The sequence below is a fragment of the Heptranchias perlo genome, chromosome 22 (assembly GCF_035084215.1).
Source record: "Heptranchias perlo isolate sHepPer1 chromosome 22, sHepPer1.hap1, whole genome shotgun sequence".
NCBI classification, from domain to species: Eukaryota; Metazoa; Chordata; class Chondrichthyes; order Hexanchiformes; family Hexanchidae; genus Heptranchias; species Heptranchias perlo.
In genome coordinates, this window is record NC_090346.1 from 34,564,778 (window position 1) to 34,585,544 (window position 20,767).

At 42.2% G+C, this 20,767-nt stretch overlaps 1 protein-coding gene across 3 annotated transcripts in view; it reads left to right on the forward strand.

Moving 5' to 3' along the window:
- Positions 1-20,767, forward strand: part of LOC137340636 (myosin-11-like) — a 149,866-nt gene that overhangs the window by 15,283 nt on the left and 113,816 nt on the right. For all 3 annotated transcript variants that reach the window (XM_068003223.1, XM_068003224.1, XM_068003225.1), the window contains exon 3: positions 6,262-6,418. In XM_068003223.1, the coding sequence (XP_067859324.1) occupies positions 6,262-6,418 (157 nt within the window). The remainder of the gene's footprint in view (positions 1-6,261; positions 6,419-20,767) is intronic.

The window sequence follows — 20,767 nt, forward strand, 5'->3', positions numbered from 1 at the left end:
ATGTGCAAAACTTCAGAAAATGTATAAACAAGAATGTATCGGTATCAATGGGCATTGAATAAAATGAAAGGCCAACATAAGTTTAAAAGAAAAAACAAAAATATTAAGTTTGAAGTCACATCCAGGTTTTGCACTGTTTTAAAGAAACTAATACTAATTGTCGTGAGAACATAGAATTTCAGCAGAAGCAGGCAAGGATTCATATTTACACAGAGCTTAATAAATGACACTAAAACATATCAAGCTTGTATCTGATGTAATTTTATTCAATTAGTACACTGTCAATATTAAGAATGTGCTCACAGAAATATCATTAAAGCTGCTATAAGTTGTGCTAAGGATGACTTTAATGAAAATAAGAATACACTGATTGGGGGACAGTGCTACAATAGAGTTGTGCAATAGAAATTGCCAACTAGCCACAGGTATGGTTACAGCGACACTGTTTTAAACACATGCACTAATTTTAGTAGAAAACGCCTTACACACAATACAGGTAAATGTATTTCATGTATACATTTACTTAACAAACATCAACCATCATTCAGTGTGAAACTTTGCAGTCTTTCTCTTTCAGTTTGGAATTCTGGCATGAATTTATCAGACGCAGCACATCTTGGTGCAGCTCCTAGGATTTTGTCCAGCAGTTGCGAGCGGTATTTTGACTTCATCAGAATGGTTGCTGAGAATATTGACTCGCACAATGAGATGTGCCAGACCCGCCCCTGCTCTCCATCCAGAACATGGTTGGATGCTGCTTTCCTTTTGCCCTTTTGGAGCTGCTCGTTATCAGTTGCTTTCTTCTGCTGGCCTGGAGCGGTTATTCTGACTGGTCGAGCTGGTCACAATGACAGCTCCGCTCTCCATACAATGTTAATGGTGTTTTCACGGTGCTGAAGTCCCTTGTTTTCACCCGTGTTACACACCATGATGACCAATAAGCAGTAACCAAGGAAGTAAAGCACACACAACAATCAAAAAACACTCACACACTTTACTTTTTGTCTTACCATTTTACGGACAAATGCACAAAAAGATTAAAATATACATGTATATGCTGTGCGAACATGAATTTTGAGATCACATGCCCAATGACTCATTTTGTATTTGCTAATCAAAAATGCAATTAGCCACATCTGGATTTCCAATTAACTACATGTTGGGCAGTACTGTTCTATAATAACTTAAACCTTTTGTACTTGTGCAGAAAGATGTACTGCAAAGCAATCTGCGCAACCAATTATTTGTAAGATAAAGCTCTAGTGACATTTTTGCCCAGTGAAAGCAACAACAGATTTGTAGCAACATCAGAAAGGTATTTTATTCCTGCCTGATCACAAGAGTTGCTACTGTATGAGTATAGCCTTTGGGGAAAACCGAACAAATGCACTGCATTAATATAAAAATAATCTCAGGTAGTGCAAAAATAAAGCATTTTATGTTGCATTTCAGATGAAATTGTGCAACTCTTTGGTTAAGAGAGGTGAGTGGTTGACTCCCAACTAGAAGTTTTCATGTCCAAACGCTGGTCAATCTGTCACTCAAACTCATTTCATTGGTCGTTCTTTTCAGTTCTCAGCTGGGCTGCTGATGGAACAATCCATTGGAAGGGAGGCATCGCATTTCAGTTGGGTGGGAATAGGGGGGGTTACAGAAAGAAACACTAGTGGGCCAATCACAGAGCGCCATTAACATTAACTGTGAAGCAGTTCCCAGAAAGAAAGAAATTGCATTTATATAGCACCATATCCTCAAAATGTCCCAAAGTGCTTCATATCCAATGAATCATTTTTGAAATGCAGTGACTGCTGTTTGTAGGTAACACAGCAAGATCCTATGAACAGCAAATGAGATGAATGACTAGTCAATCTGTTTTTGATGGTGTAGCTTGAGAGAGGAATGTCGGCTAGGACATCAGGGAAATTCTCAGCTTTTCTTTGAATAGCTCCTGGGTTTAAAATGTTATCTGAAAGATGGCACTTCCAACATTGCAGCACTCTTTCTTTACAGCAGTTTAGATTCTAAGCTCAAATCTTAGAAGAGGGCTTGAACCACAGCCTTTTGACTCATTGGGAAGAGTGCTAGCAACTGAGCCAAACTGACACTTGGCACTGCTGAAATTCTCTTCCTGTGGCTGGAGAAGGATGTGGGTTGGGAAGTGACAGTGTCGGTAGGGCGAAAAAGGGAGAAAAAAACCTCACAAAGGCACTTTATCGTTACAAAATACTGTTCTCAGACTATAGGCAAATGCGAAATAATATAAAGCATTCGCAGTAATTGTCATAGAAAAAGCCATATTTGTTAGCTTCCCATCTATGACATAAGTAAATATATGATACACAGTGGAAAACAGTAACATGTATTTCAAGGGGAATCATAAATATTGCGGGATGTGGAGAGCGTAGAAGAGCTCAGTGTCACTTTTACCTTTTGTGTGATCCTGATAGTTTTGCAGAGGTGATGATGCAGCTTTAATAAGTAAACAGTACCTAAGAACTCATGCATAATTGTCTTTTTCAACCATGGCGTATGCTATTCATTGTCTTATATCATAGTATCATCGCATCATACAGCAAAGAAGAAGGCCATTTGGCCCATCGTGCCTGTGCTGGCTCTTCGAAAAAGCTGTCCAATTAGTCCCACTGCCCTGGTCTTTCCCCATAGCCCTGCAAATTTTTCCTTTTTAAGTATATATCCACTTCCCCTTTGAAAGTTACTCTTGAATCCGATTCCACCACCCTTTCAGGCAATGCATTCCACTGAGAAAAAAAATTCTCCTCATCTCCTCCCTGGCTTTTTCGACAATTATCTTAAATCTGTGTCCTTTGGTTACCAACCCTCCTGCTAGTAGAAACAGTTTCTCCCTATCTACTCTATCAAAACACCTCATAATTTTGAACACCTCAATTAAATCTCCCGTTAACCTTCTTTGAATTCCCTCATTCCTGGTCCCATTCTGGTAAATCCCCTCTGCACCCTCTCCAAGGCCTTGACATCCTTTCTAAAGGGGGAGCCCAGAATTGGACACAATACTCAGTTGACGTGTATTCTATTTATATAGCAAGAATATAATTTTGTTTCAAATTTGGAAATTTTAGTCAGATTCTATGGAGATTAACACAAGCAAATAGGATGCTTTAGTACTTCCCAGAATTGGTTGTTATCAGTCAGCTTGATTTAAAAACAACAGTGGGGATCGTCCATAGGAGAGACTCCTGATATATTAATCCATTCTCATCATAGTACAATTAAAACAGTGTTTGAAAGGCTCACATCTGGAATCTGCTAACTTAAAATTGTCAACTAAATATTGTGCTGCCATTGTGCAGATCTCAGATACCAGTGATTATCTTCAGAAGATAGTAAGGCCCTAGTTGTTGAACTGATACTAATTTCAGTGACCGTGATGAAGTCAGTGAGACTCTAACTAGTTGTGATAATGGCTGTCAAAGCTGTCAGTTTTTGCATTAATTATTGATAAATCTAAGATTTTTGTTAAAATTATTCTGGAGTTGCGTCTGATTCATATGTATTTCAGGCACAGATTGTCACACAAGATGTGAAATGTTATTGTTCAAACAGAAACAGAACTTTGAGTGCATGGTCTGAGTTGAAGCAGGATGGAGTGTAGTGTACTTACATGTTAATGTAGAATTGTGCAGGTGAAGGGTTAAGAATGAAATTTATTGAAAGTGTCTGGAACAGTTAATACTGTGAGTTGATGTTTCTGGGATTACAGATGCCGACAAACTTCTTAAAGCTTTTTAAAGGTTAAGCTTTAATTGTTGTATTTTAGTTTTGAGAAATGATCATACAATAGTAGCAGGAAGTTCCTGTTTCAAACATAAACTGTAATAATAATAACAAACTAAGCCTATGAATGTTGGAATTTTTTCTAACTCAAATCTACGAATGCCCAGTAGTGTGAAGGAAAAGAACCAACACTGGTACTTAGAGCCATTAACCCAGGTGCCTTCAGCAGTCCTGTCATTTCCTGAATGCTAATTTGCCTTTCTTACACTGTTAGACAAAATGGGGTCAATTTTCAAGTGACCGCTTCCATTGGGCAGGAGCGAGCTTACCGTCCATCCAGTGGAAGCGGTCAGAGGCCCAAACCATATTCATGTCTGGGTCTCATTAGTATTCTGTCAATGAGCTGCTTGCATTTTAGGAGAAAGCTTGCCGATTGGAGGAAGTGAGAAAACCAGTCGTTTCAGTCGTGCAGGTAAGCTGAGGGAGCGGGGGAGGGGGGGTCAGCGTGGGAGGGGAAGAGGCAATCCCAGGGGAAGGCTACAAAGGGTCAGGCATTGGGAGGGGGGAGCAATTTCTGTGTGGCCAGAAGAAGAATTATGCTCCTTCTGGCCCCACAAAATCATTTGGGACATCATGAGGTCAAGTTCTTTCCTTTTTATACTTTATTTGAGTGGCCTGTCGTGGTCCCTTTAAGGACCGCTGAGTAGACTGCTCTTTGCCAAGTACCAATGAGCAGAGCAGGTGCAGAAAGGCCTGCCCATTAGTATCTCAAAACTGCATTGTGGTCCTATTACATGGGCTAACGAGGCTCCCGCCTGAAGGCAGTAAGTGTTACCTTCATGATCATGATACCACACCATTATCACCCACAACGGTGGAGTGGGGTGGGTGGGGGGTTAGTGCTGGAGAAATAAAAATCTGCCCAAGTGACTTCTCTCAGACAAGATTATATCACCAGCACTCATTGGTTATCAAAAGTATATTTTTTTTAATGAAAAACAGAAGGAGAGAGAGGAAAACCAGAGAACACCAAAGTTAATCCTAATTCTGTTTACGTGTTTGGTTTTCAAAAGGGTTGTCTTGGTAAGACTCATTCCTTCAGGATGACCAGACTTAGTGACAGAAGAACGAACTTGCATTTATATATATTTTTTATTCGTTCATGGGATGTGGGCGTCGCTGGCGATTCCAGCATTTATTGCCTATCCCGAATTGCCCTTGAGAAGGTGGTGGTGAGCCGCATTCTTGAACCGCTGCAGTCCGTGTGGTGAAGTTAGGAAGTGCTGTTAGGAAGGGAGTTCCAGGATTTTGACCCAGCGACGATGACGGAACAGCGATATATTTCCAAGTCGGGATGGTGTGTGACTTGGAGGGGAACGTGCAGGTGGTGGTGTTCCCATGTGCCTGCTGCTCTTGTCCTTCTGGTGGTAGAGGTCGCCGGTTTGGGAGGTGCTGTCGATATAGCGCCTTTCACAACCTCAGGACATACCAGACGGTTTACAGCCAATTAAGTACTTTTGAAGTGTCATAATGTAGGAAACACGGCATTTAATTTTGCGCACAGCAAGGTCCCACAAACAGCAATGTGATAATGACTAGATAATCTGCTTATAAGTGATGCTGGTTGAGAAATAAATATTGGCCAAGGCACCGGGAAGAACTCCCCTGCTCTTCTTTGAAATAATGCCGTGGGATCTTTTACGTCCACTTGAGAGGGCAGATGGGGCCTTGGTGTAACATCTCATCTGAAAGACGGAAATAGTTAATCAGTGACAAGTGTCAGACAATAAAACTTAATGTTAATAGCAAAGGGAAGTGTGAAACTGACATTCATTATAGTTTTGCAAGTTCTATAAATATACCATTTCATTTTAGATTTTCTTTGAAGCATTTGAGAACATTGTGAAATAAAAGGATCTACCGTAGAACAAAACACTTGAAAACAATCTGCATCAATAAGTCATTGTCAGTAGACTGTCTTTGTGGTTTGAGCTGAACGAGATTTGCAATAATCACTTTACCAACTTGAAATAATATAAAAGGATACTCCTGGTTTCAATATCAATTATATAGAGAATTACAGATGACTAGGAGCTTGTTGGGGAATTTAGAGATTTAGGAATTTAGTATGTTACATACCAGACATACTCCAGCCATTTGTTTTTGAAGTATACAGAGTATTCATAATTCTGTCCTAATTTTGAGCTTCCCTCTTTGAGTTTTACCATTGAGTTCTTATTTGTCCTCATTGTCACTAACTGCCACAATTTTGGTATCTGGATTTGGGTGTAACTCTTGTGACAAATAATTTTAATTTTGAAACAAGCTTTGTAAAACTAGACTAGGGGCTTATAAGATACATAGTTTTATCAGATGACAAAGTGTCTTACAGAAAAAATGAAACTCTGTTTTACTGAGTTGTAAAACTCCTGAATATATTTATTATTAACCTGATTTTAGAATCTCTGAATGACTGTACAAATGTGCATTGTAATTCTTTCTTTTCAGACATACTCAGGTCTTTTCTGTGTTGTCGTAAACCCATACAAAATGTTGCCCATCTACACTGAGAAGATTGTAGAAATGTACAAAGGGAAGAAGAGACACGAGATGCCACCGCACATCTATGCCATTGCAGACAGCGCATACAGGAGCATGTTGCAAGGTAAGATGACAACACTTGTCCACACCATGTTTTTGCCAATGAACCTGGTAATAGCATAATGCCAGAAAGTCTTGGGATTCACCCTGAACCAAAAGCTACTGACTAGTCAAGGTGCAGTCACTTACTTCTTACAAATATCGGGAGGGGGGAGCAATTTCTGTGTGGCCAGAAGAAGAATTACTTCTCCTTACAAATATTCAGCAGATTCAAACAAAGCAGTAGAATTTTAATTACTATAGAATTAGATTGTAGTATTAAGGGTTCTTGGAACTGTTCTGACCAATTCCGAAACCAAAAAACTATAAAAACAAACCACAACTGGGGCAACAATATTGATTGCCTTGTAAAGTACAAAACTACAACTGAATAGATTTTGTTATTTTTGATCTCTTATAATAGCTGCTGTAATGTGTGATTAATTTGAAATTTCTCCTTTTATATCCAGGAATTACAGTACTATTGAGACAACACTGTAAAGTGTGCATGCCTATTGTGCATTACGGTTTAATGGTATTGTTATATTTAAATTAAATAGAAAATAACAGACAGCCTGGAATGATTACAGGTTATAATCTATACAAAAGATTCAAAAGATGTCGTGAACCACGAGAGCAAGCATCATTAGCATTATCTGAACTCTAGCATTAGATTACAGCCTTAAAATCAGTCTCTATTATCTGTTATCTTTTACATAGCAACAACAGCTCGCATGCATATAGTGTCCTTAACATAGAAAAATGTCCCAAGATGCTTCATAGGGGAGTAGAAGGAATGGACACCAATCAGAGTTAAGAGAGATGACCAAAAGCTTGTTTGAAGAAATGGGTTTTGAGAAAGGAGATCGAGATGTGGGGAAATTTAAGGAAGGAATTCCATAGAGTAGGGCTGAGATGGCTGAAGTCTATCCCACCAATAGTGAAGTAGAGGGATGAGAGCTGCACAGGAGGGCAGAGGAATTTGTAGATGAGGACAAGGATTTTAAATTTGATTTTTTTTGGAGGACAGGGAATCATTGAAGAGCAGGAAGCATGGGAATGATGGGTGAGCAGGGTTGAGTGAGGAGCAGGATGTAAACAGCAGAGTTTTCGATGATCTGGAGTTTATGGAGGGTGAAGGTCATGGGGGTGGCAATGAGGTCATTAGAGAAATTGAGTCTAGAGGTGATGAGGTGTGGATAAACTTTTCAGCAGCAGCTGGAAATATGATAGGGGCAGAGGAAGGCAATGTTGCAAAGGTGAAAGACTTAATGATATTTAGGATATGGAGTTATATGATCAGCTCTGGGACAAACTGAATGCAGAGATCGTGTACAGCCTGGTTTTGAGGAGAGGGCTCATGATGTGTTTTTTGAAAGGGTGAGTGATAATAACTAAACAATGGGAGCCATTAACAATGTTGGCCAACACTGGGGTCAGGAAAGGTAATTGAGTGGTAAAGAGTTGGTTCGATGCAATCGAGGGGCATGAGGTGGGTCTCATGGTAGATATGAGCTTGGAGGACAAATAGTAGATGGGAGAGAAGCTGTAGAGTGATGGGATGATTAAGGGCTGGTGTGATCAGGACAAAGGAGGAGGAGTTTGAAGATAAAGCAGATAGGTGGATGGTTTAAATCTTTGAGATGGAGAAGTCCATAACTTCCCCACAGTTGGTGTTGGAGTGAAGGTGCAGGGTTTGGTGGAAGGGAGTTTGATGAGGTGGTTATCATGTTTACATTTTGAGTTTTAATCAGCTATGAGCTGGTTTGTATACTGATAGTAAGCACACCAACTGTCATACAGAAGTAACAACACAAAAACAGGCCATTCGGCCCAGTCAGTCCAAGTCGACCTCTATTTGAGCAAATAGTTCTAATCACATTTACCCACTTTGTTCCCATATCCCTTCAATCCCTTTTCCTTCATCCAATCTCTCATGTATTTAGAGCATAACGACACTCCATAAGGAGGATTAATAACTGTTGCACCATCACTGCAAGTTTATCAACAAAAATTGTAGTTATTTACCAGGAAATGGTATGTCTGATATATATTGCATATGTATTCTTTGAAGTTTAGTACACAACAACAAACTTCATGAATATTTAGATTAACAACATGAATGTCACTGAAAAATGACCAACAATCTAGAGCAGTAAATGTGAACCATTTCTTGTTACTGTGTGAAGCCACAAACAGCCCATTTTATGTTTAATGAATAATAGCTAGCTTGCTGGTATCTTTCATGAGTCGGGCCATATAATCTTAAACAGATGTTTTAAATGACGTTTACTAAATTCCAAAGTTTCAGTTAAGCAACATAATTATGTAGTTATATTAGGAAAACTATAAAAGTTACTTAATGCCTGTTGTTTTAGCAGCCTTAGTATATGGAGTTATTCCATAGTAAATCAGCCATTATTTATTAAAGGAAATAGTACATCCAATATCCAACATGTATTGCATTTGTCTTCCTTAGAGTTTTGTACTTAACAGTAGTTAAATACAATGTAACTTGTCTAAAACATCAGTGCTGCCAGTGCAGTTAAGAGTGATTTTGTTTTACTCAGACATAATGACGTATTTAATTTTAATATTTCTTGTAATGCTAGAAGGCAAAGGGTAAACTGGTATGACCCTAGGACACTGCTGTTTCATCACTGAAACCTGAGCTCAAATCCAGTCCATATGGAAGGGATTTAAGTGCTCTTTTACTGGATCATGAGTAAAATATATTTGGGGAGTCCCAATCCCAAGTTAATTAAGTACAAAACCAAATTCAATACCAATGGCATTAATTGGACAATCTTAAAATGAGAGACTTTAGATTGGGACAATTTTACAATGAGAGGCATCAGGGTGGCAATATAAAAACAGGCGGCATTGCATTTCTGTCACAGCCTGCTAGGATATGGCCGTGGCCAAAGTGTGACAGGGTTGTGGCACTTCACACAGTGAATGCTCAATCTCAGCTGAGATACAAGGTAAAGGTTGGAGACTTTCCCCAAGGCAGAAAAAAATGGAGGGCCTCACTCTGGCCTTATCTCAGGCAGCTCCTTGTAAACCAGAAGGAGGTGATCTTGACTGTTGAGCACTGCATGATCAATCACAAATATGGCAGGACAAAATGGAGAAAAAGAACAGCAAGAAACGGAAAAATAAAAACTAGAAGTAAGGAAGAGGGAGGTAAGAGAGCAAATTGACTGAATCTGACACAGTAATGAAAAGCCTAAAGTGGAAAAATAACCTGAGATAAAAAGAAGCAGAACAACAGAAATCCGAAGGTTGAAAGAAAAGGATAACACAAGCTGAGAAAATGAATGAAAGAAAGAAAAGGAAATGGGAAGAATGAAAGGAAAAACAGAAATAGAATGAGGACCAGAAATAAACTCAGCACAGCGGGTTAGTGCATTATTCTTTCACCTCTGGGACCTGGGTTTAAATTCAGCTCAGATTGTTGGGATTGAAGATTTCTCTCTCTGCCTGATAGCTGTCGGAGCCCTATGTGAAATAAGTCTGGCCAGTATCAACCCAGTTCCTAGTGGACATGGATTCACAGCACAACAGTGCCCTAATTTGGTGCTAACTGTCACTAAATTAGCAATAAATGAGGGCACAAGGAAGGTATGTGAAATAGTGCAGCGGATCTACTGGTCTGCGAATGAACTTAAGTCATGCTATTGGGACAGAGTACAGGGAGCTTTGGTCTTCATCTAATCCACACCATTCCATACCTGAACTGCAAGTGCTTGATGCTGAAGGTGTTCCATTTTCCAGCTCTAACATTCTGGAATAGAAATTGGCCCTCATAAAATGTAAAACGGATGCAATGAGGGCCAATTCAATGTCCTGCACCCCAAGGATGCCTGAAAGACATACGACCCGCTATTAGGTCTGGCCATTTTTCAGACGTCCCTCGCAGTCATCTAAAACAGATGTTAGGCCACAGGCATATGTTCCATCCTCCTCCATCCCTTTCCTGGACTTATCTGAGGGCCGCTGCCAACGAGGCAAGTGACCTGAAATTGATCCGGTGGCAATGGGCGAGCTGCCTCTGGAGATGCAACAGGTGCCACCTGTTCATCCAAATTATTGAAATGAGGCCTGAAGCCCAATTTCAGGTGAGCCTAGGCCCTCCAGGTTGGAGCACGCGCAATTGCCATATGCCTCTATATCTGTCACCTGAAGCAAATTAATTTAAACCCTTTTGAAAAGCACAAATAAAGATTCCATGAGAAAATAATGAAAGAAATGTGTGAACTGGTTTCCAATAATTGATGTTGCTGAGTTTGGACACTTGTCCCTGAGTGCGGAGGATTGTGCTCCCGATTAGCAGCGTGAGAAGTAGATGGCAGTGTAGTAAGTAGGGTTGCCAACCTGCCAAGATTGGCCTGGAGTCTCCAGGAAATGAAGATTAATTTCCAGGACACTGCTGCAACCAACCCTGGGGAAAAATCATAGGGGCATTAAAAGAATTTGTAGTGTTTTTTTCATTTTCTTTGAACACTTCCATTTATTAGTTATAAAAATATTGGAGGTGGCAAAAAAGGCTGTTTGACTGAGAGTCAAGAATCATCCAATTGGGTAATGAAGAGTCTTTTCGCTTTCCAATTAGCGAGGGAAGGCAGTGCACTGTGAGGGTGGACATGTTGGGTGACTATTGGTGGGAACATGGGGGCGGGACAGTTGGAGGCAGGAGGTCATGTGATGAAACCTCCAGGAATACATTCAACCAGAGTTGGCAACCCTCGCAGTAAGGGAATTGCTTTTTGGAGGTTTGGTCGAAGCACATTTCTGGGATCAGGTGAGAGAAGCTAAGAAGATAATGCAATGAGTGAGATGTATTCTATTTACTTTACAAGCAGTTTGTCCAATTCTTTATCAAAAGCAAAATACTGCAAAAGGGAAGGTTTTGTTCTTTCCTCTCCTCCCCTCTCTTTCCCCCACCCCCCTTTCCCTGGCTTTGTACTTACTCAAAAACTTTAACTCTTTTAACATCTTCCAGTTCTGACGAAAGGTCTTTGACCTGAAACATTGGGCTCAATTTTGAAATGGTGGCAGGTTGGCAGCGGGGGTGTGAAGGTGCGTGTGGCAAACCCGAATAAAGAAAACTTACCGTTTCCGACGCGATCGCATCGTAATTGATGGTGATTAAAGTTCTCTCTGGGTTTCGCACCCGGCAGCTCCTGATTGACAGGCTGGCAGCCGACAGGAGCTGCACGCAAGGCGGGGAGAGAGAGAGAGAGAGAGACGTCATCCGGCGCTGGAACAGAAGATCGGGAGGGGGAGGAGAGGGGAAGATCGGGGGAGAGAGGGGAAGATTGGAGGGGTGAAGAGGGGGACATCGGGGGGGGGGGGGGGGTGAAGAGGGGGAGATCGGAGAGGGAGACATCAGACATCGGAGCAGGGTGGAAAGGTAGGTTGATTTTGTGTTTTAACTTCGTGCAATGGTTTTTTATTTAATTTATTTTGTTGCTTTTTGCCTGATCCGGCCCTTCATGAATCAGAAACCATGGGAAAGCTGCCCAGGTAAGTTAAAAATCGTTCTAACTACCTAATATGTCACAAGTAAAGTGCCTTAAGTACCTCAATGAGGTGCATTTGGCTCTTTAACTATCATCCCGCTGGCTTTAATTGCTGATGGGGCTTCCGGGTTCGGGACGCCCGCACACGCACAGGTGCGTCCGTGGGGAACTCGGAAGTTGGCAGGTTGGAGCCAGCTTCTGAACCCACTCTGCATTTCTGCAATTTTCGCAGCCCCCCCATCCCCAATGCACCTGCAATCTAATATCGAGCCCATTAACTCTGTTTCTTTCACCATTAGATGCTGCCTGACTTGCTGAGCTTCTCCAACATATTCTGTTTTTATGTACAATTCTTTGAGTGTTTAATGAAGCCCATAAAAAAGCAATTGTGTTGCAACTGTGGAGCACAATCTCAGGGTTCTGATGCCATATCTGAGCTGTGCTATCAGCACCATGGCTATGAATTAATAGTTCAAAAATTTAGCTGCATTGCTGCAGCAACCCTATTAATTCTCCCTAAATGAGTTTTTTATATTAGTTAGGAAGGCTTCCAATCACCATCTGTCAATTCATGCGGAACCACAAGAGATGGGTGAGATCCTAAATGAATATTTCGCATCGGTATTTACGGTTGAGAAAGGCATGGATGTTAGGGAACTTGGGGAAATAAATAGTGATGTCTTGAGGAGTGTACATATTACAGAGAGGGAGGTGCTGGAAGTCTTAACGCGCATCAAGGTAGATAAATCTCCGGGACCTGATGAAATGTATCCCAGGACGTTATGGGAGGTTAGGGAGGAAATTGCGGGTCCCCTAGCAGAGATATTTGAATCATCGACAGCTACAGGTGAGGTGCCTGAAGATTGGAGGGTAGCAAATGCTGTGCCTTTGTTTAAGAAGGGCGGCAGGGAAAAGCCTGGGAACTACAGACATCTGTAGTGGGTAAGTTGTTAGAGGGTATTCTGAGAGACAGGATCTATGGGCATTTGGAGAGGCAGGGACTGATTAGGAACAGTCAGCACGGTTTTGTGAGAGGAAAATCATGTCTCACGAATTTGATTGAGTTTTTTGAAGGGGTAACCAAGAAGATAGATGAGGGCTGTGCAGTAGACGTGGTCTACATGGACTTTAGCAAAGCCTTTGACAAGGTACCGCATGGTAGGTTGTTACATAAGGTTAAATCTCACGGGATCCAAGGTGAGGTAGCCAATAGGATACAACATTGGCTTGACGACAGAAGACAGAGGATGGTTGTAGAGGGTTGTTTTTCAAATTGGAGGCCTGTGACCAGCGGTGTGCCTCAGGGATCGGTGCTGGGTCCGCTGTTATTTGTTATTTATATTAATGATTTGGATGAGAATTTAGGAGGCATGGTTAGTAAGTTTGCAGATGACACCAAGATTGGTGGCATCGTGGACAGTGAAGAAGGTTATCTAGGATTGCAACGGGATCTTGATAAATTGGGCCAGTGGGCCGATGAATGGCAGATGGAGTTTAATTTAGATAAATGTGAGGTGATGCATTTTGGGAGATCGAATCGGGCCAGGACCTACTCCGTTAATGGTAGGGCGTTGGGGAGAGTTATAGAACAAAGAGATCTAGGAGTACAGGTTCATAGCTCCTTGAAAGTGGAGTCACAGGTGGATAGGGTGGTGAAGAAGGCATTCAGCTTGCTTGGTTTCATTGGTCAGAAAATTGAATACAGGAGTTGGGATGTCTTGTTGAAGTTGTACAAGACATTAGTTAGGCCACACTTGGAATACTATGTACAGTTCTGGTCACCCTATTATAGAAAGGATATTATTAAACTAGAAAGAGTGCAGAAAAGATTTACTAGGATGCTGCCGGAACTTGATGGTTTGACTTATAGGGAGAGGTTAGATAGACTGGGACTTTTTTCCCTGGAGAGTAGGAGGTTGAGGGGTGATCTTATACAAGTCTATAAAATAATGAGGGGCATAGATAAGGTAGATAGTCAAAATCTTTTCCCAAAGGTAGGGGAGTCTATAACGAGGGGACATAGATTTAAGGTGAGAGGGGAGAGATACAAAAGGGTCCAGAGGGGCAATTTTTTCACTCAAAGGGTGGTGAGTGTCTGGAACGAGCTGCCAGAGGCAGTAGTAGAGGCGGGTACAATTTTGTCTTTTAAAAAGCGTTTGGACAGTTACATGGGTAAGATGGGTATAGAGGGATATGGGCCAAGTGCAGGCAATTGGGACTAGCTTAGTGGTATAAACTGGGCGACATGGACATGTTGGGCCGAAGGGCCTGTTTCCATGTTGTAAACTTCTATGATTCTATGATTCTATGTAGAATTTCTTTTCTTTTAATTTAGATTTTTAAGCAATGAGGCAATGGCACACACAACACCAGTGGCAATATGCTGGGCAAATGATAATGAGAGTAAAAATATCCCTGTCAAGTACATACCATTGTGAATCCAGCATGACTTGCTGTTTTTTTAAGACAGCAATGGCGATCAGATTTGCTGACTTTAGCTATAAATAATCTTCTACGCTGTGTGTGAAAGCCAAGAAGGGCCAGAATCAATTGGCCTTCCTGCCAGATTAAGCCACAAATTCAACAGAGGAAGAGGTGCAAACACTTGATTAGTCCTACTATCAGCCTAAGTACCAGCACTCGCTTGAACAGCTCTCAACAAGGTTGCTGCAGATAGCCCATTAGATTCAGCTGCTTCAACAATGACCTTCCCTCCATCATAAGGTCAGAAATGGGGATGTTCGCTGATGATTGCACAGTGTTCAGTTCCATTCGCAACCCCTCAAATAACGAAGCAGTCCGAGCCTGCATGCAGCAAGACCTGGACAACATCCAGGCTTGGGCTCATAAGTGGCAAGTAACATTCGCGCCAGACAAGTGCCAGGCAATGACCATCTCCAACAAGAGAGAGTCTAACCACCTCCCCTTGACATTCAATGGCATTACCATCGCTGAATCCCCCACCATCAACATCCTGGGGGTCACCATTGACCTGAAACTTAACTGGACCAGCCATATAAATAGTGTGGCTACAAGAGCAGGTCAGAGGCTGGGTATTCTGCGGCGAGTGACTCACCTCCTGACTCCCCAAAGCCTTTCCACCATCTACAAGGCACAAGTCTGGAGTGTGATGGAATACTCTCCACTTGCCTGGATGAGTGCAGCTCCAACGACACTCAAGAAGCTCGACACCATCCAGTACAAAGCAGCCCGCTTGATTGGCACCCCATCCACCATCCTAAACATTCACTCCCTTCACCACCGGCGCACAGTGGCTGCAGTGTGTACCATCCGCAGGATGCACTGCAGCAACTCGCCAAGGCTTCTTTGACAGCACCTCCACCACCTAGAAGGACAAGAGCAGCAGCACATGGGAACAACACCACCTGCACGTTCCCCTCCAAGTCACACACCATCCCGACTTGGAAATATATCGCCGTTCCTTCATTGTCGCTGAGTCAAAATCCTGGAACTCCCTTCCTAACAGCACTGTGGGAGAACCGTCACCACACGGACTGCAGCGGTTCAAGAAGGCGGCTCACCACCACCTTCTTAAGGGCAATTAGGGATGGGCATTAAATGCCGGCCTCGCCAGCAACGCCCACATCCAATGAATGAATAAAAAATAAGCACCCACTCATGACGGGAAGAACTTTGCCGTTGGATGGCCCAGTTTGAACAGAGTTACTGGATCTGCTTAATCGAGTGTAATATTAGTACACAATTAAATCTATTAAGAATTAAGCAGGTAAGAGTACCAGCAGTAGAGAACAATAGCCAGAAATGTCAATGTTTGCAGAGTAATCTAACATCTAGTATTAAAAAAAACTTTGTTCCTGGCCTAGGGAACTGCCAAGAACAAAGACTTCTCCCAGGCAGTGTTCTTGTTGATGATGGTCTCCTCTCATTAAATAAAGAGTGAAATCCAAAAAACACTGTAGGTCAGGAACATTACAATAATGCAAAAGGAACCACTCCACCCCATGCAGACATGAATCTTTTGGTTTCATTTGTAAAATGACAATTGTTTGTTAACCATAAAAGAAACAACATACAGGAGCAATTTCAATCCTACCTACCTGGCAGAAATCTGATGGGTGAGCAGTAAAAATGCCCTAGGTTACATACCCTCCCTGGAGCCGCCCAGATCCTGCTGTCTGTGGTTTTGACTTACCCTTCTGGAGGGGCGGCTAAGCTGGCAGGGTCCTCATTGATACAGTCTCAGGATACAGGGTAGGACATTTAGGACTGAGATGAAGAGAAATGTCTTCACTCAGAGCGTGGTGAACCTGTGGAATTCTCTACCACAGAAGGCTGTGGAGACCAAGTCACTGAATATATTTAAAAAGGAGCTAGATAGATTTCTAGACACAAAAAGCCATCAAGGGGTATGGGGAGAGAGCAGGAATATGGAATTGAGATAGAGGATCAGCCATGATCATATTGAATGGCGGAGTAGGCTCGAAGGGCCAAATGGCCTACTCCTGCTCCTATTTTCTATGTTTCTATGTAGACCAGGGTCCGATGACATCATTGGGCTCTGACTGCTATTTTAATGCCAGCTTGAGCAGGGAAGCCATTGCAGAAGTCAAGCAAGAAGAGCAGCTGGGACCAGAGGAGGCCATTTAAGGTAATTTTTTAAAAAACTTTCTTTGTGGGGCCAAGAGGAGCAGAAGTGCTGCTCCAAGCCACACAAGCAAAGTTTAGCCACCTCTCCCCCACCACACTCCCCCGGCCCCTCCCTCCTGGGAGACCTTCCTAAAACCCCTTTCCCCACAGCTACCTGCATGCTGGCGGCCACGCGATTTTCACAGGCCAGGAGCCTATTCTGGGTGGGAAGTGGACTGGACACTTGTTAATGAGGTGAGAGGGTTAAAATAGCCCGGCTCTGTTTTCTGTTAGTGGGTGAGTTCTCACCCCTCCAACCACCAGGCCAAAACCAACCTTGAGTTAAAATCGGGCCCATAGTTTATAAACATAGACATAGCGATCTGTGTTGTATGCTTCACATTATTGGCACTGGTGAGGTTAACTGTAGTCCAGTAAAGGTAATAAAAATCTACATAGAATTTACAGCTCAGAAACAGACCATTCGGCCCAACTGGTCTATGCCGGTGTTTATGCTCCACACAAGAATCCTCCCACCCTACCTCATCGAACCCTATCAGCATACTGTCCTGGTTTGATCCTTAATTTCAATTTTATTTTCTCTGAAGGGGAAACTTGCAATCAGTTCTGACTTCCTGTGAATTGTAGTGGAAATGATGTGATTGGCATGCGATTGCCCTCTGTCTCAACAGAGTAATTCTCCAAAGAAATTGTTGAAACCACATAGCTCTGCTGCATCACAAAAGGAACAAAAGGGAATATAGGAAAAGTTACAGAAAAAAAATGACCAGGCCCAGTGTTCCTAAAAAAATTCCCTGACCGTGTCTAATACAATCGGGTAAAGTGTCACTGGTTGTCTGACTTCTGACAAAGTTGATTGAATCCTGAGTAGTGACACCTTATACAAACCAGCATCAGTCATAGTTGGGCAGCAAATTAAATTCACTTTATCATTACATTATTGGAGCACTTGTAAACTGAATCCATTTTAAATGTGGGTCGGACATTTTTTGGACGATAGCTTTCTTTTTTAAGTAAGTCCTTCCCATCAGTTTAGGTCATTTTGTCCCACATCCTACATTATTTCCGACAGGTCAACCTGTTTTCAGGTCTTTAGCAATACCACTCTGCTAGGTTCTATAAAAGAGAGGCAGGAGTCACTTTCCTTTTACTCCCCCCCCACCTCCTTTTCAGGGAACCAACAAATCTACTTTTCACTGTTGCCCAATGGACTGGCTAAGATGAAGACCTTGGTATCTGAAGAATCGCAGAAGCAAACCCGCTCCAACCACTCTATGACATGGCATGTTTGGAGAACAAACTGATGTATTTAGTTGATTATATGGCAAGATCTTTGCTCATGAAAACAACAACAACTTGCATTTATATAGCGCGTTTAACGTAGTAAAACATCCCAAGGTGCTTCACATGGTATTAGGACAGGTGACCAAAAGCTAGGTCAAAGAGCTAGGGTTTAAGGAGTGTCTTAAAGGAGGAGAGAGAGGTAGCGAGCCAGAGAGGATTAGAGAGGGAATTCCACAGCTTAGGGCCTATGCAGCTGAAGGTGGAGCGATTAAAATCGGGGACGCGCAAGAGGCAAGAATTGTACGAGCGCAGAGATCTCGGAGGGTTGTAGGGCTGGAGCAGGTTACAGAAATAGGGAGGGGCGAGGCCATGGAGGGATTTGAAAACAAGGATGAGAATTTTAAAATCGAGGCATTCCCTGACCGGGAGCCAATGTAGGTCAGCGAGCACAGGAGTGATAGGTGAACCGGACTTGGTGTGAGTTAGGATACAGGCAGCAGAGTTTTTGGATGAGCTCAAGTTTATGAAGGGTGGAAAATGGGAGGCCAGCCAGGAGAGCATTGGAATAGTCCAGTCTGGAGGTAACAAATGCATGGATGAGGGTTTCAGCAGCAGATGAGCTGAGGCAGGGTGGAGACGAGCGATGTTACAGAGGTGGAAGTAGGCAGTCTTGGTGATGGAGCGGATATGTGGTGGGAAGTTCATCTCAGGGTCAAATAAGATCCAAGGTTGCGAACGGTCTGGTTCAGCCTCAGACAGTGGCCAGGGAGAGAGATGGAGTCAGTGGATAGGGAACAGTGATTGCAGCGGGGACCAAAGATAATGGCTTCAGTCTTCCCAATATTTAGTTGGAGGAAATGAGAGACAGTGGAGGAGTCGAAGGAGGTGGTTGTGAGGTAGAGTTGGCTGTGGTTAGGGTACATGTGGAATCTAACATTGTGTTTTCGGATGATATCACCGAGGGGCAGCATGCAGATGAGAAATAGGAGGGGACCAAGGATAGCTCCTTGGGGGACTCCAGAGGTTACACTGTGGGAGCGGGAAGAGAAGCCACTGCAGGTGATTCTCTGGCTATGACTGGAGAGATAAGAATGGAACCAGGCGAGCGCAGTCCCACCCAGCTGGACGATGGAGGACAGACATTGGAGGAGACTGGTGTGGTCAATCGTGTCAAAGGCTGCAGACAGGTAGAGAAGGATGAGGAAGGATAGTTTATCATGGTCACAGTTACATAGGATGTCATTTGTGACTTTGTTAAGGGCCGTTTAAGTACTGCGGCAGGGGCGGAAACCTGATTGGAAGAATTCAAACATGGAGTTGCGGGAAAGTTAGGCACGGATTTGGGAGGTGACAACGCGTTCAAGGACTTTGGAGAGGAAAGGGAGGTTGGAGATGGGGCAGTAGTTTGCAAGGACAGAGGGATCAAGGGTGGGTTTTTTGAGGGGGGGGCGTGATGACGCAGATTTGAAAGGAAGGGGGACAGTACCTGAGGAGAGGGAACCGTTAACAATATCAGCTGACATTGGGGCCAGGAAGGGAAGGTAAAACTACCTCTTCCAAGTGCAATTGGAAGTCAGTATGACAAATGGACAGACTGACTTGCCAAATCATATCTTTTGGATGGAAACTCAATATTTTGATGAAAAAATGCAGCCCATTTCTATGTGTCGTATGTCTTGAAAATAAGCAGAACTCCATGTTCATCTCTGGGTTTGCAATTTGCCTCACAATTCCTGCTCATATAAATGCCATTCATGGTAATGCAAAGAGATTCAGGAGGTTATATATACAGGCTAATTGTCTATCTGCAAATAAGAGATGGGGATATAATCGCCTTGGACCAATTTATACAACACTGAATAGAAAGTAAATACATAACCATGACAAAAAAGATAAATTTGCCACACCATTCTCAAATCTGCTTTGTTTCAAATTGGTATTTTACAAAAAAATATTTTTAACTCGCTAATTTTGAGCAGTGATGCAGTACAATTTAAATAAGTTCTAAATCTTTCTTAAACTTTTTTTTAAGAGGGACTTAAAATGACCCAGTATAGTTCGGGGAATGTAAGTTGGAGAAGAAAAAAAAGCTGCAGTGAAGGGAGGTCGCAGCCTGTTTGGCTTTCTATCCTGTTTTCTCCTTATATGGTAAAGCTGTCGACTGGTTGCTTCCTTATGTTTGAACTATTAGATTATGCTAGTGATGCAGTAGACACATCTGGTCAGTAGGAAGGCAGAATTACTGACAAAGTTAAACAGCCAAGGATGGTAAAAAATTAGGAGGCAAATCAATTAACAGTAACTCAAGGTAGCAGGTTATTGGCAAAGTGCAATTATTTTCTGCTCTTGTAAAATGAAATGTCCCAACATTAAGCAGTACTGGAAAAATTAATTACAATAAACCTTGGTCATTCGTATGTTCAAACTATTGTATATGAGGGATGATTTTTTTTTAATTCTGTGAAATATTTACTTTCATTTATCACTTCCTCCAATTAAAATTTGGGAATGTTCTTCAATATCCTATTTTTTTCATCTCAAGATATATTGCTATCGGGGATCTTCTAAATTTGAAACCAAAGTATAAAAAATAAACAAACTGATATAATAGCCCCCGTTGACTCCCAGGAACAAAGATATATCTTCCCTGCTCTCACCCCTGGCCCAGCAGGGAAGATATATCTTTGTTCCTGGGAGTCAACGGGGGCTATTATATCAGTTTGTTTATTTTTTATACTTTGGTTTCAAATTTAGAAGATCCCCGATAGCAATATATCTTGAGATGAAAAAAATAGGATATTGAAGAACCCTCCTCAAAAAAAAAGGTCAGCAGAGAACATGTAACCCTCCCTTCCCCCACCACAACAAATATTAGGTAAGCAAGAAACACGGACTGATTGGACTCAGTTGTACAGTCTGTTTTGTGCTGTTGTGTG